The sequence below is a fragment of the Aptenodytes patagonicus genome, chromosome 4 (genome assembly GCF_965638725.1).
Source record: "Aptenodytes patagonicus chromosome 4, bAptPat1.pri.cur, whole genome shotgun sequence".
Classification (NCBI taxonomy): Eukaryota; Metazoa; Chordata; class Aves; order Sphenisciformes; family Spheniscidae; genus Aptenodytes; species Aptenodytes patagonicus.
The window spans coordinates 8,817,623-8,832,583 of NC_134952.1; the positions used below are offsets into that span (position 1 = coordinate 8,817,623).

Here is a 14,961-nt window from a genome sequence, read left to right on the forward strand (position 1 = left end):
AGCTTGTCCAGCTTGAAAGGGGGAAAATACGATCCACTTAGAAACGAGCCTCTTAGTCCATTCCACCACCGGGCTGTGAAGCAGTCCTGAAAAGCCTCTCTGGGATTGCCAGGGTTCAAGGTGGGGTAAGGAATATTTTGCTAGTGGTACTGAACGTCGTGTGCCTCGAGCCCTCTGTGGTGGGAGTCCTGGTGGGGTTTCGGTTGTGTGGTGGATGTGCCCCAATGTCATGATGATGATAAAGGGGGAGGCATGCACCCCACCTGAGCAGTCCCTCGGGAGGCTCCCAAGCACTTTGATGTTTGGAAAAGCAGAATCGTGGGAAGCTATTCCAGGAGGAAAAACACAGGTGAAAAGAAAAAACCAGATGGAGTGTCCTGGAGCCAGGACCCAGCACCCTGCGAGGTGGTGCAGGGCCCTGGGGCTTTCCCACCCCACCAAGCCTCCCACGGGCACCGTGGGCCTTTGCCGCCCAGGAGCAGCCCCCATGCTTTCTGCCACAGCACCTGGAAATAGTCACTGACACCGGGGAGGGCACCAGCCAGGCTCTAGTTGGCTTGAAGTTTTTTGGGGGCATAAGCAGCCCAGGAATACCCCACCGCCCTCCACCTCCTCGTCCTTTTGTGCCTGAAAAATAAATCACTGTATATTCTCCTGCAGTTTTTGAGAGCTGCCTGCGTTAAAACTGAAACAAAACATTTCCAGGCTCAGTCAGAAACAAGTATTTATGTCTAAGAGGAGCAGACATATGATGGAAATACTGACACACTTAAGCACTTGGAGCTGCGAACCACAGAGAAAGTGAATTATAGCTGGGATGATAGGCAGCTATGGAGATGAAGTATCTTATCCTTTTAAGTGAATACGTACAAAAGCATTTTAGCATTGCTGGGCCAGCTGCTCCTCATTGTGGAAGGTGCTTCCTGGCTAGTTGCTGCCTTTTTGCTCCTTTGAACAGCTTAAAAATTGCCTCCTTCTCTGTAGCATGTTTGCTATGAGCTGCAGTGACGGTGCTGCAAGTGCTGATCTCCATCAGAAGCATCTCTTGGTGATTCTCGACTCATTACTGCTTTGGCTAAACCAATAAATGGTTGAATTTTAGTCGTATCTTGGGAGCCCACAACCTAGATTGCCTTCTCCTCTCTAAGAACCCGTTAAAGCTGCAAACTCATTAATCCCTGCTCTGCTGGCAAGCGGTAGAGCGGGTTCCCGTAACCCATACACGAGTTAACTCCCCAGTAATTTATACCTATGTCTACTGTGGATTTTGAAAAGATGCTGTTAATGTCAGTTAGATCCCAAATGGGAGTTTCCTTTGGGAGAGCTGGGAGGGACCTTTGCAACCTGACTTGCAATAGAAATGCTTTAGGAAAGTTTTAAAGGACGCGTGGGGATAGCTGTTTGCCAGCAGCGAGGATGGTTTTCATAGGACCCAGGACTGAGGTCCAGGAGATGTGCGTTTGTAGCTCTAGTGAATCTGAAAGCTGCCTCCCCACAGTGCTGCTTTGCACTGGGAAGATTTCTGACTGCCTCAATCAAAGGTGCGCATCCAGATGCAAGACGCAACCATGTCGGGAGGGCTCGGCGCTTGCTCCGCTGTACTGGTTTCCTTCTGATTTAGCAATGGGAGATGCAGGATGAAGAAGGTGGCCAAACCCTCGCCCAGGTCCCCAGGAGGGCTCAGCCCATCTGTGTTAAACCCCTCCCAAGCACAGGTTGCACACACAGCTTCTGCCACTTTGTTCACGCCACGTGACCGGAGATGTAGACTTCTGCAAGTCAGTCTGATGGCTGGATGCTTGGCCTCAGAGGGGGCAACTTCATGTCTCCTTCTTGTCTTAGTGTCTCTTGTTGAGAAGGTGTTGGAAACACCAGGCACTTGCAGCTGGAAGGCAGGAAGGGGGTGCTGGGCACTAGGCACCCAGTGGGAGACATGACCTCTAGTTCCCCGCTTTAAACTCCAGCTGTTCTCAGCTTGGAAATGAGACTGTCTCCACTTTCGGATTTATCATCGTATTTGAAAGCTATGTGAGGAATAATAAGAGTAAAATTTTGTTCTCCAAGGTCACAGTTGGGCAAAGCGCTTAAGCACTTAAGTGCACATTTAAGTGCTTTGTGGAGGTCTCCAATTTGGGTCCTGTTTATTTTTTAAGCCATAAGCATGTAAACTGAAATTTGAAAAACTGTTTAAAGTGAGATTAAAACCATTAGTAACATTTCCCTTTTAATTCACCATTCTATCTTTCCAGATATTACTCGCAGTCAGTAGGAATAAAGTCACTAGGACTGACCTTTGCATTTAACAGGCATCACGGTATCTGCTGGAGACTGGCTGAGGAGATTGAGGGCAGAGATGCCAAAATAAAGTTGTCAGAAACAAGACATGATGCTTCTTTCCACAGAAGAAGCTTCAGACCCTGATCATTCTGCTTTGAGTCTAAAGTGAATTTCCTCTTCATTTCAGCATTCACTAATTATGTTTTATAAAAATAGTTTGTCGCTTTGTCATTTACCCAGGTGCATTATGGCTTTCAAAAAAGAGTGATTTCCTTTTAAATGGCTAAACGGTACAGTTTTGCTTGTGCTTAGTCTGGGCTTGTTCCTGTTTGGTAGGTTTATGATACAAAAGCCAAAATATACAAGTCTTGATCATTTGGCAAACAGGTTGGGTAAAACTGTGTATTTTGTATGGAGGGATTGTGCAGCTGCATGGGGTTTGTTTTCCAGCAGATTAAATTAGCAAGAGCTTCCATCAGAGTCAACAAACAAAGATCAGTACCCAGTCCTGCAAGTGCAAAGCTGTATACAGGGCTTTTTAATTGGAAGCCAAAGTTGGTACCATTGAAAAAGTCCTTATAGTCTAGAAGAAGGAAGAAAAAAACCTGAAAGGAACAGTTAAACCAGAATATTTCTCAACCATATTTTCCCCAAGGATATATCCCAGTTGGGAAGAGACCATGGGTGAACACTCAGTGTCGCAACAGGTGCTGGTCTGATAGGAAGGAGATGCTGGAGCTCTGTCTTCTTTTTCTTTTTATTGAAATTATATGCTTTCAGGGAAAATCTTTTCATTAAAAGAAAAAAACCAACACCCTAAACCTTTGACTGTATGAATACCACAAAATTCTGGCCAAAACCTAAAATATTTGAGTTGGAATTGCTGCCAGGGTATCAGAGGAAAGGTTCTTTATAACCCCAATGAGTGTGGGCTTTGCCTCCTGCGAGATGATACCTCCCAGGAAATACCACATTTTCAGGCCCCCAGGATTCTTTATTTTTACCCTGCAAGGCTATTGACTGAAACATTTTTATATTTTTGATTTTTACATTTCCACAGGAATAAAAACTCTCATGACAAGAAGAGAAAAGCAATACATTTGTCACTTATAACCTGCTCCAACTCTTTCACTTAATGGCAAAAGAGCAACCTGAAGCCAATGCCACATCCACAGGTATTCAGAGCTGCTGTAATTGCATTGGTTTCACAGTCAAATTGTAATCTATGAATATGCTTAAGATGCAAAATTAGGATCTCTATCCATATCTGACTACTATCGGAGATCAACTCAGGCCACCTGGGTTTGGATCATAGCATTAGGTTCAGACCGATCTGTTTTGAATTACTTTTTACTTGCTAATTCTGTAATCATAAAACCAAAGTGTCTTCGTCGTGGAATAGGATCCCCCGTGATACATATTGTACAAAACCAAGAAGACTCTTAATGCCTGATGGAGCGTACAGTCTCAGAGCCGGGGTAAGCCAGAAGATAGAGATAGGGCAATGCCAAATGAAAATGTTGGTTAGCATAGACAAGGTGAGGAGGATGGCAGTCTTGCTGTTGATCTAGCGGGGTTGAGGGCAGCTGTAGAGGGCTAATTCTTTTTTGTTAAACTGGTGTAAAGGATGAATAAACCATTCAATGTCAAGAGTGCGTTTATATGTCACTAAAATGAGCCTGAGGACCATCAGACCCAAGAGCCACACTTTCAACATGCTCCCCATTCCTCCGTGGGGAGACTTCTGAGCTTGAACCTTTCCTTGTGTCATTATCCTATGGTAAAACAAAATTCTCCAGCCCATGGCAGGGTTCACTGTCATCACTCGTGGAACAAACCGCCGCCGCTGGTAGACAGATTTCAGCTTTCATGCTCAGTCTTTGGTTCTGCACTTCTTTGTTGCACAGAGAGTAACTCCAGCAGGGAGCCAGTGGTGGGTTCATGTATTTTAGCTATTCCAGCCTGTGTCTTCTGTCCAGACTTCTCCCTTGTTTCCTTCAGCCCACAGAGGTTGCCTTTGGGCTACCCAGAGTCACTTGAGAAATTGGGTTTATCCCCATTCTGCTCCTTCTATCCCCTCCTTGCTGGGTCTCGCAGGGGTTGTGGACAGACTCACAGGAATAAAGAAATCAAGATCGAGAGACTGAACTGTGAACTTTTCAGCATACACTTATTTCAGCCAGATCACCCCCCACGCAACATTGGGTGTTGTAGTGACCCTATATAGAGGTCTGTTTGTTGTGGTGCACCTGGTGGGGTGGCTGTGTTTTGGTCGCTACAGGGTTGAAGCCATACTTGTAGATCAGCCAGAGACCTGACTGTACTGTGCACAGCTGTCTTTCTGCATTACTACCTGCCTGGGGCAGGCAAGGCTTACCTCCGGCAAAGAGGAGCTCCGGGCACATGGAAGCATCAGTAGGGCAAATATAAGATACGTTTCTTTTTTAAATGCTTTTTTGTTCTCTTGACACCTGCTTTTATTTACTCATTTCCATTTCTTTCTCCCTTTGCAGAATACTTGAGGAGCGAGACCGCCTTTCTGGAAGAGTTGGTGTTTGGAAGTGGAGATACCATTGAACTTTCCTGTAACACCCAAGGCTCTTCTGTGTCTGTTTTCTGGTTTAAAGATGGTATCGGGATTGCACCTACTAACAGAACTCATATTGGACAAAAACTCTTGAAGATAATCAATGTGTCATATGATGACTCGGGGCTGTACAGTTGCAAGCCAAGGCATTCCAACGAGGTCCTGGGAAACTTTACAGTCAGAGTTACAGGTACATGCAGAAATACAGCTGTCTCGGTGATTTTTGGTTGGTTTGTTTGTTTGTTTGTTTTTATTTTTGCCCCTTCACATGTTCAGCACAGCTGGTGCTTTGTGGTGTTCGTCTGTACTTGGTAGGTCTCTGCCTCCCTGGTAACTCCTGGCAGTGATTAGACTGACAAAACAAACCAATTGAAGAATGCTTGCATGTCCATACCAAATGTTAAAGCTTGATGTTAATACTGAGAGAGACTTAGAAACAGTGCTAGTCAGATTAAACCCCAAATCCCCCTTAACACTCAAATAGATGCAATGCTACATGTGCCTTTGAAGTCTTTTGTGAGTGAGTGAACTGTGGCTCAGGGAGGTTAAGTGACTTTTTCCACTTTATGTGACAAATCAGTGGCAAAATTGCATGTAAAAGCTGGAGGTTCCTGAAAACCGTTTCCCTATTGTAGCTGATAAATCTCTTCCCTCCATCCCAGTTATCACAAATCACTAGTTTGTCTCGGAAGTAGCTTATCTGTAAACTGTGTATCTCTCAAATATGTGCTTCATCAAAGGTACTTATTGGGATTCATATATTGCAAAGAAGTGCTGTGTTAGCACAGCACATGCTGCCATTTGCTTGGCCTTTTTTTCCGTGATTAGGACAGTAGGACAGAACAGCTACAAGCTGTCCCAGCCTGGATCACTAAACAGAGTGCCAGAAAAATCTGTTGTTCCCAGATAGCTAACCGCTAACACTAAGATCTCCATGATTTCAGGGTGCTGCATTGGTAGATGGATACTCATCACTGTGAGCAGATAGAAAGTCTCCTGATCACACAGATTAAAAGCCTGAATTTTCAGAAGAATTAACCCCTTGTGGATCTAAGGTTTTGAAAACTTTCCTTTGCCCTTGCCCTGTTGGAGCTTTTTCAAGCATCCCCAAACAGTAGGTCCTTGCCTCCAAAAGTTGGGTTCCCTCAAAAAGTAAGGGGCTCTGTCTGAAAACCAAACACAGAGATGTTTGTGATTGTAAATCACATCCACTCCATGAAGGGCTTTCTCGTGCCAGAAATAGGATTTTGTGTGAGAGAGTCAAACCATCATGAGAATAAAAGCTCGTTTCAGCAAGCCTTCATCAACATCTGCTTTTCATTGAGTGTTACTGGAGATTGCTGTGAATGCTTCAAGGTCATATCAATTAAATGGTTAAAGAAGTATTTGGCCCTTGAAAAGCTTTCTTTAACTAGGTACGATTATTGGAACTATCCAAGGAACTGCAGGTTGTTAGAAACGTTACTCTCTCTTTTTTTAAGTGACATTAAAATGCTTTTGAGTTCAAGGGGCAGCAGGGAGGCAGAAGAGGGCAGCTGGTTACACGCTCAAATGAAACAGCTGCCAGCCCCAAAAGTTCGTAAAGTGAGAAATTGTTTTTAATAGTGGAAGGGCTGATAATCCTCTGCTTTTAAAAAGTTTAAGCCCCTGTGTTTTTCCTCTTCGCTAATAATAGCTAATAACAGCTTAAGAACAAGCAAGTAACCTGAACCTGCTTTCTGACAGCATTATGAGTCTTTGATTCTATTAGCCCACTGTCATTACCACCAAAGTGCTGATAATGTGGGAGTCTCAGTTTTAGCTGTCAGCAGCACTTGTTTTAAACTTTGAAGCCCTGCTTTATGTGGCAATAGTGGCGCCTTTTGTATGCTCAGATATTTCTTCATAATTAGTATTGATTGCTCAGTGTGGCACTGTGGAGATGAGATTGTTATCGGAGATTTGTGGTTTGTGTTCCCACTTCTTAAAGGTAATGCCAGCGATTAGCTTGGGTATCTGGTTGGGTGTTTATGTGGATATCTAATGTTCGGGGCGGAGTTGTTCTCTGCATTAAACTGGTTTAAATCTGTACTAACAAACTGGAATTGCTCTGATCTGTATTCTTAAGTGAGCAAAACTAGGCTAGGTATATTCAGAATAGCTGATAAACACGTAAGTCCCATTTTGAGAGATGCTTCCAGATTCTAGGAGCGTATCAGGATTTTCTTGCGTGGGGAGTGAGTTTGAGTTTGAGTCTGCAACAAATCGGCTCTTCTGCAGCGACTCTCGGTGTGCACAGGGAGATGCTTGATGCTGAAGGTAGAGCAAGGAGACGCTGGAGCTGGCATTTCAAGGTTGAAAACCAGGTTGATTAATATCAGGGTTTGATCTCTTTAAAATGCCTCCCTTGACAGACATGGGCTTGAGTGTTTTGCTAGTTTACAGAAAGAAAGCTCCTAAAACCTGAGCACTTGAAGAGGATCACAAATAGAGGCTGCATGCCCAAACTGATCTCTGGCCCTGTTGGCAGAAGCTCCATTTCTGCAACCATTTCACGCACAGAACAGCCTTTGGATTTAGTGGCCGAGCAGCACCCCTGTGATGAGCACAGACTGCAGGCTGGTGCCAGTGACAAGAGCTTTCAAAATACCCAAGACTAAGCTTTTCAAAACAGGTGACTAAAAAAATGAAGCCCCTTTCCATTCATAATTAAAGCCTTTTTGAGAATGGCATCTGGCAGTTCTTGCTGATGCCAATACTCCTCAACTTCTGAAAAGGATTACTATTTTAGTAAATGATTAACAAATAGCTTAAGAATTTTTAGTCACCTTTTGAAAAAGGTGATGTTTTAGTAACCTCAATAGGACAGTAGCTCTGAACAGGGGATATTTGGTCTTAAAACCTAAGCTGCATCTCTTATCTGAAACACAAGCAAGGTCAAAGACTCTTCCCTCAATCTTGTGGAAATGTTTTTGAATTGGTTTAAAAATTGATTCTGCTCCTCTGGTCACGACTGGTTCATTGGAAACCAGAAGCAAACTATAATCACATGTTAATATATGTCTAAGCAAATCTGAGAGTGCAGGGCTGAGAACGTGCTGGTTTCTCTGTCGATGCTGGTGGGGATTTGGCGCAGTTTCTGCCTTCACCGGGACTTGAGCAAACCTGCTGGTTCAGCCAAAACACCTAAACATCCACTTCACTTTCAGCAAGCCCTGTGGCATTTCCCTAGCTCTGCTGCCAGCAGGACCTCAACTGTGGATTTGCAGTTAGATACGTGCTTGAAGTCTTCCTTGAGACTGTGGCAAAGAGAAGGTGCAAAGCACGATGCGCCACTGCAGTCTAGAGTAGGGAGATGACTCCTGTGTTACTTGCTCCTGTAGATGGCGAATATGTCTGGAAAGTCCTTCCAGATTCTGCAGAGAAGTAGTATTTGTTGTTACCTTCCCCCTACCTTTTTTTTTTTTGCTTTCTTTTTCTTTCCTCTTTTTTTTCCTTTTTTTTTTTTCCTTCCTTTTTTTTTTTTTCCCATTTTTACCTCCACTGAGCTGGTCAGAGAACGGCAAAAAACTCAAGTGCATCTTGAAATGAAGGAGTTTCTGCCTGGCTTGGTCTAAAGTAGTGCTTTACATTTCTGGCCACATGTTGAACACTCATAAAGTTTCCTATTTTCTGGTGTTTAAGGCCAAGTTCTTTTACCGCTGTCTCAGAATATAAAGGCTGCTGGGTTGTTAGCGTTTTGCCTTTATTTAAAAAAGAAATTCCTGGAGATTATATGAAGTCAGTGATGATAAATCTTCCAGACACTGAATTGTACTAAATCATGTAAACTAAATCAAACACTAAGCTGCTATTTTATAATGGGATTTACATTTACAGTAGTCGTTTGGTGGGGGGAAGAGGGACTGAGACTTCATTGTGGACAGCTTAGAGAAGGTGAGATGTTAGACCACATTAAGAGAAACAGTTCAGGATGTTCTGGAGAGATACAGATGGAAAATTCCCACCTGTTAACCTGTATTCAGTTACAGCCTTGAGGTGCCTCTGTAGGAGGAATATAACCGAAAGGAACTGATTCACAGAGTAGCCATCAAAATGTCGATTGAGAGAGAGGTTTGATTGCAAGGGGAAGTTTTAAAAGCTTTGGTCTGAGTGGTTGAGCAAGGAGTTAATGAGGGGAGATGTGGCAGGGGTGTATTGAGTTAAAACAAAAATGCAGAGAAAGTGAATTAGAAATGCTGACCTGTCATTTTGAGACTTGGTGAAGTAAAAAGTCTTCAGAGTGAATGCCAGAGGGAAAAAAAAGTGAGGGAGAGCTTGTTCTGCAAAAAGAAACTTCTCCTTTTGGAATTGCTTTTGTATTTATGAGGAGAAGAGCACTTCACACAGGGAGAAGTATTTGGGATTGGACCCCGGTCTCTGGTACCAGAGCGCTGGCAACCTCATGACACCTCTCTCCCAGTTCAGAAAGGTCCTGGCCAGTTGTCCCTGGCCCAGCAGCGTGGGAGGGACGGGCTGGTGGAGCTGCAAGGAAGGGTGACCCATCACTTGGATGTCCTCCCTCGCTGGAGCCCACTGTGGCACCAACAGCCTCATCCAACACGGTGTCCCCGCATGCCATCCTCTTTCTGCTTCACTTCTTTCTCCTTCTCCTCCTAGATTCCCCTTCGTCAGGTGATGATGAAGATGACGACGATGAGTCAGAAGATACAGGTAATTTGTTTTTCTGGGATACAGAGGCCTTTTCTTTCAAAGAGATGTGGCTCCCAAGTGGAGCAGCTCATGCGGATGTTCACCTGGTCAGACAGCAGCTCTTTCTCTGTGTTGAAATTGGTGACCTTAGGATGGTACCATGATGATGTTCATCTAAAAATTTAGAAATAGCTGCCAGAGTGGTATCACTGCTATAATATCCTACAGCAGCAGTAGCGTAATTTTCTTTTTTTGGAGACTTGATTTTGTGAATCTCACTTGATGAGCTAGAGTTATAAATTCTCCTTGCATGTTAATCCAGACAAACCCACTTACCATATTTTTTTTTTACTACGGTGACGATACACCAGTTTTACACCATTGCAAACCTTGGCCTGCTTTATTTTTAGCTGTTTTGATTCTGGTCCTTACCAGCATCTTGGCTGGAGTCAGAGCATAAAATTTACGCTAGCCAAGGGCCAAATTTACTGATGCCATAAACGGGAGCAACCCCTTTGGCTTTACTGGCTTTTTCTTTCGCTCACATGGGGAAAGGAGCCCCAGGACGGAGCCTTTTGGTGCTTTTACTCTGAATCTCTTTCAATCCCAGTGCTTGTTTCTTTAAGTGCAATAGCATTAATCAGGATCATTACATGCTTCAGAGGCGTTAGTGTTGTGTTTTATTATGCTCTTTATATTTCTGCAAAGTGAACTGCCTATGTGTATGTCTTTTTAATAAATAAACGTCTTGCATTTGAACTCCCAATCAGCTATGTACATTGGCAGAAGTTCAACATGACTGGAAAATTTCTCCTGCCCATAGCGCTGGACATGCAGGACTCTTTAAAACAGGTCTCCCACTGTAATAAATTCATATCACTGTATCGTGCAGTATGTGGACAGTAATGGTGAGTTACGGTGCCAGGCGACCCGTCGGCAGCAGTTAGTGGTTTTCTGATAGCTTCTAATTAAGGGCCGGATCCTGCGAGGTGACAAAGCACCTTTGCAGAGGTGCTCAGGGCTCCTAATGCCTGCTGAAGCCTGGTAGAGGCATAGGGAGGGTCAGGTTTGGTCCGGATTTGTTCCTGCTGCAGAGCAGCTTCTGATGAGCACAATTAATCGTTCTGTACTTTTTTTTATGTGGTTTGTAGTAAACTCCCATCTCTTAGCAACAGGTATCACAAAACATCAGCTGGTTTATGGTACAGAAAGACATGTTTTTCTTCACTGAAAAGGAAAACACACATTTCGCCGCTTGTATTTATAGCCTGTATTCTGGGTCTTCTTGACTTCAAGGCTATATCTTTTTTTAGACCCGAAGGTAACGACTGGCTTTGCTTAAAGGTCTCGTTATAAAAAGTTGGATTCTCTTCTGCTTTAGAAACGGTTGATTAGCTTAACGTGCCGGCACGGTGAAACCTCATGGTGTGTCATGACGTGGATGTCCTTTATGTTGCTTTGTTTGATGTCAGACCCTCCACTTAACCTTCACAGATCTTCTCTTGAGTCTGGGGAGCCTTGTTGTTAACCCTGGCGCCACTGGGATGGTGGGACATCCCACTGGGGACAGGGGCTGCAGGACTTTCCTGGGCAGGCAGACACATGGGTGCAGCCAGTGCCGTGTCCTATGGACAGCCCGAAGACCTGTGTCTCTTGTGGCAAAAAGATACCCTACTAATGAGGTGTATGAGCCCCTGCTTGGCCATCAGACATAGCCGTGGTCAGTAGTTAGAGGAATGAAGGCAATAAACACCCTTTCACACAAAAGAAAAATATAACCGATAGTTATTCATATTTAGTGGGAGGTAATCCATCCAGGACTGGCTCATTGCATGTTGCCATATTGCATGTCACTGAATAAAAACCTTGTCTCCTGGTCCCTTGCAATGACAAGTTAATTTTCTGGCTTACTTGTGTTGTTCAAGAGAGTTTCTTATCCTCATATTTATAGAGAAGCGCTTGGAGAGCTGATTCTAATAGCATCATGAGTTTGAAGCCAATATCTTGTTAATTTTGGGGTTTTCACCCAAAATTGTTGAACAATGGGAGCTGGAAATACCAAAGCAAGAGAAAGAGAGGAAATCTGTTCTAAAAGAAATTAATATTTGGTGCAAAAACCCTTGGAGAGCATGGAGACAGGCCCTCCACGTGGAGTGCCCTGCTCTGCTCACCCTCCGTTAAGCATCCTCTCCGAAGGGCAGTACAGAACTGGGCATCCCTTAGGGATGGGCAGCAGAAAAGAAGAAAGAGGAACTTCAGCAGCTTCAAATCATCGGCCCGTTTGTTGCAGCCTTGTCACAAACAGCGATCCGCCTTTGCAAAAAGAGGCTTTCCAATACCTCTGTTCTCTACAGCTGTTTTTCCTGGCCCTGAAACAAAAACAAAACTCCCTTTTCACACACTGCTCTTCTGCCCCAGTGCTCCCTACCCCTCTGTATCTGTTTGTTTGGAGCCCCCGCTGCGCAGCCCCAGCACCTTCAAAGAGCCCCTATAATCTCCAATTAAATCTGGCTGTGTACTTGGAGGCGTCAGCTGGGGAAATTACACAATTAGGGTTGATTCTGTCTGCCGCAGAATTTTGTGGCAGCTCCTAATTGCTAAGTGAGCGCTCGGCTGTATTAATTATTCCAAGTATCGCTCTCGGGTTTTTTTAATTGGTCATTCCAGTCGGATGGGTGGCCGATGTCTTTGACGAACAAAACGGACCGTTGGGCTTAGTGTTTGATGATGGGAAAGGGCCAGTGATAATGTCTGCGGGTCCCATTTTTTTTCACACCTGCACATGCAAAATCATTGCTCGTAATTAATTTAGAGGGAGCAGGTCTAGAAATTTTTCCTGTCTTTCATCCTTCCTCCTTCCTCGCTCCTGAAACTCTCTGGAGCTTTGCAAGCTTTGCTTGAAGAGTTAGCAACATTTTCACCCCCTTAAAAAGCAGTACTGAAAAGACTCTGGGGGCACAGCAAACCGAAAGCAGTGATGTTTTGTTCGCTGCCCCTGCGAGTGAGAACAAAGGCACCGTTTTCAATGCGTAGACAGTTTCTTCCAGTTCCAGTTCGACTGGAGAGCGATGCCCTGGTTGTTTGAAGCTTGGCACATTAGTCCAGGGGTGCCCAGCCCTGGTGAGCCCCGAATCGCATGGAAGAGCACCCGAATGGAGGGGAGGTGCTTGGGGAAGAAGCCGTGTCTAAATGCAGGAGGGAGGAGCGGATCCTGCCTTTGCTCCATATAGAGAATATCCCCAGTTGGAAACTTTCCTGGGCCCCGTCTTGCTCCCCTCTGATGTCCAATGGCAAAATCCCCCTTGGCTTCAGTGGCAAAATTTGCAGCCAGTGGGTTGATGGGTCTCCTGTGAGATTCAAGCTCATCTTTTGAGTGAGAAAATGTGGTGAAACATCACCCTGCAGCACAGGCAGCCAGTGTGGAAAGAGGAAAAACCCCCAAAAGCACAGCTCAAGGAGAAGGCCAGTCCCGGTGGGGCGGCTGTGCGATCTAGTTACACCCCCATGCCCAGGTGAGTGTCACTGACTCCATAAAATGGGATTTATTGTAGGCAGATACGTTAATCAAACAACAAACAGCAGGTTATTTGGCTGCCCTTCTTAGCTGTGGCAAAGGGGGACTTTTCTGTCCGTGCCTGGCCTTTCCCTGAACTCTCCTCTGTAGCCCCGTTAACCTCCTGTAAGGTCCCTGGGAAATCAGGGTGCATTGCCAGAAGGAAGCATTCAGCCAGAACATAGCCCGTGCTTCAGAAACCACCACTGAGGGCCAGATCTCTCCCAACATGGTTTCTGCAGCTCCCTCTTCTTCAGCCTTTCCAACACCACTCCAACTGTCCTCATCCAAATTCACCCCCCTGCTGCTGCCTGGGCTTTTGCCCAGCCTTTGCTTGGTTTCTGCCCTTCCCAATGCATGCGATAGCAGCATCTTCCTTTACCGTCAAGATCTGCTCTTCCTTTAGGGGTTGCACCCACTCTGCTAATGTTTTTTTGAATATTCCCCCCTTTTTTGCGCAGTTCTTTACCATTTTTCTAAGCTTAGATATTTGGAAGGTAGATGGTTACATGGTGGCCCGCTTTAGCCCGCGTTACTGTGTAGCATCTGAGGCCTCTCCTGGATGTGCTGTGTGTTTACAGCGAAGTTTGCTGTAGCCAGGATTTTGCAGGAAGCATGGGAATTGCAGGGATTCCTCCCTTTGCTTTTGTTTGTGCCAGCCGTACTCCTGCTCCGGTGCCATCCTGGCAAGAAAAGGGCCTTAAGCAGTTTCGTTGTTTAAAAAATGAGGCGTACGCGGCATGGGTGAGCACCAGATCCCTCTGATACGTGGAGCTGACTCTGATAGGCATCACGGCGCGTTGTGCAAGGCAGTCTGAGGGCAGATGCAAGCCCGCAATACTGGATTTCAACCCTGGGACAGCATTACTGAGGCATCTGTGTCCAGTCGTCCAGCTGCGGAGGTGTGAAAGCAGATGAGACCTGAGAGCGATGCATCCAGCAGGGCTGTCTCCAGCAAACGGAGGGCCTCCTGAATGTAGCTCCTGACATCCAGTTCCTCATGGCCAGGTAGGCTTTGCAAGGAGCCATGGAGAGAGGGGACCATGTGGAGAGTGTTAGCAGGTGCTAAAAGTCGGTGGGTGCATGGGTTGCCTTGGCTGAGCTGGATGACCTTGCCTGCACGGTCCTTGGAGCTGAAATGCAGCAGGGAGCCTGCGTGGGGGACAGTGAGGACTTAGACCAAGGTGGGGTCATCGCTGACTTACCTTGCAACGGGATGGGTCTCATGGAGCCAAACAGGTTGGGGCTAACTACATCGGGGAGCGCTGGAGAAAGAGAGCAGTTTTGGTGCATCTCAGAGGGGTGCAACAAGAGGGAAAACTGTACACCCTTGTCATTAAGGGGAAGGGGATTGCAGAGGCTTCAGAGTAACACTGAGGTGGGGCTGTGATGCTGGGTGGTGTTTCTGAGCATCGTCACCTCTGCGGGAGAGGCCAGCAGCGATGCTTTCCTGACAGCTTTGGTGGCCATCATGTTCTCCAAGGCAGTTCTTGAAGGACCAGCACCTTCAGTTTGTCTTGGCCAGAAGCACACAGGTCTCTGCGACCGGTGGGTTTGGGTACTCTGTGTCTGTGGGTGCTTCCTTCCCATCTGGAGGAGATGCCAGTTACACTCCTTGGCCTCCTTTTTGCTATTTTGCAGCCCAAACGCTGTCTGCCCCCATCTCTCTTTGGCCTCGGTGTGGAGCACAGAGCTGGGGGGCTGGATGTGGCCCGTGGCGTGGCACGGGAAACACCCCACGTGCAGCTCTGCAGCTTTTCCTTAAGCAGAAATGAAAGCTTGGGAGGCTTTTTTTAAAAACTTTCTCTTTCTTTCTTCCCAGTATAATGAGTTTGCTGCTGCTGCTGCTGCCTTAATTTGGAGTTAATATGTA

The 14,961-nt window shown here is 45.7% G+C and overlaps 1 protein-coding gene across 5 annotated transcripts in view; it reads left to right on the forward strand.

Moving 5' to 3' along the window:
- The window catches only part of FGFR3 (fibroblast growth factor receptor 3), a 55,555-nt gene that overhangs the window by 17,539 nt on the left and 23,055 nt on the right, over positions 1 to 14,961 (forward strand). For 3 of the 5 annotated variants that reach the window (XM_076335781.1, XM_076335782.1, XM_076335783.1), the window contains exons 2-3: positions 4,791 to 5,054; positions 9,503 to 9,556. In XM_076335781.1, the coding sequence (XP_076191896.1) occupies positions 4,791 to 5,054; positions 9,503 to 9,556 (318 nt within the window). Of the gene's footprint in view, positions 1 to 3,379; positions 3,453 to 4,790; positions 5,055 to 9,502; positions 9,557 to 14,961 lie in introns of those variants that run through there. The other 2 variants (XM_076335784.1, XM_076335785.1) reach the window with 1 other exon arrangement.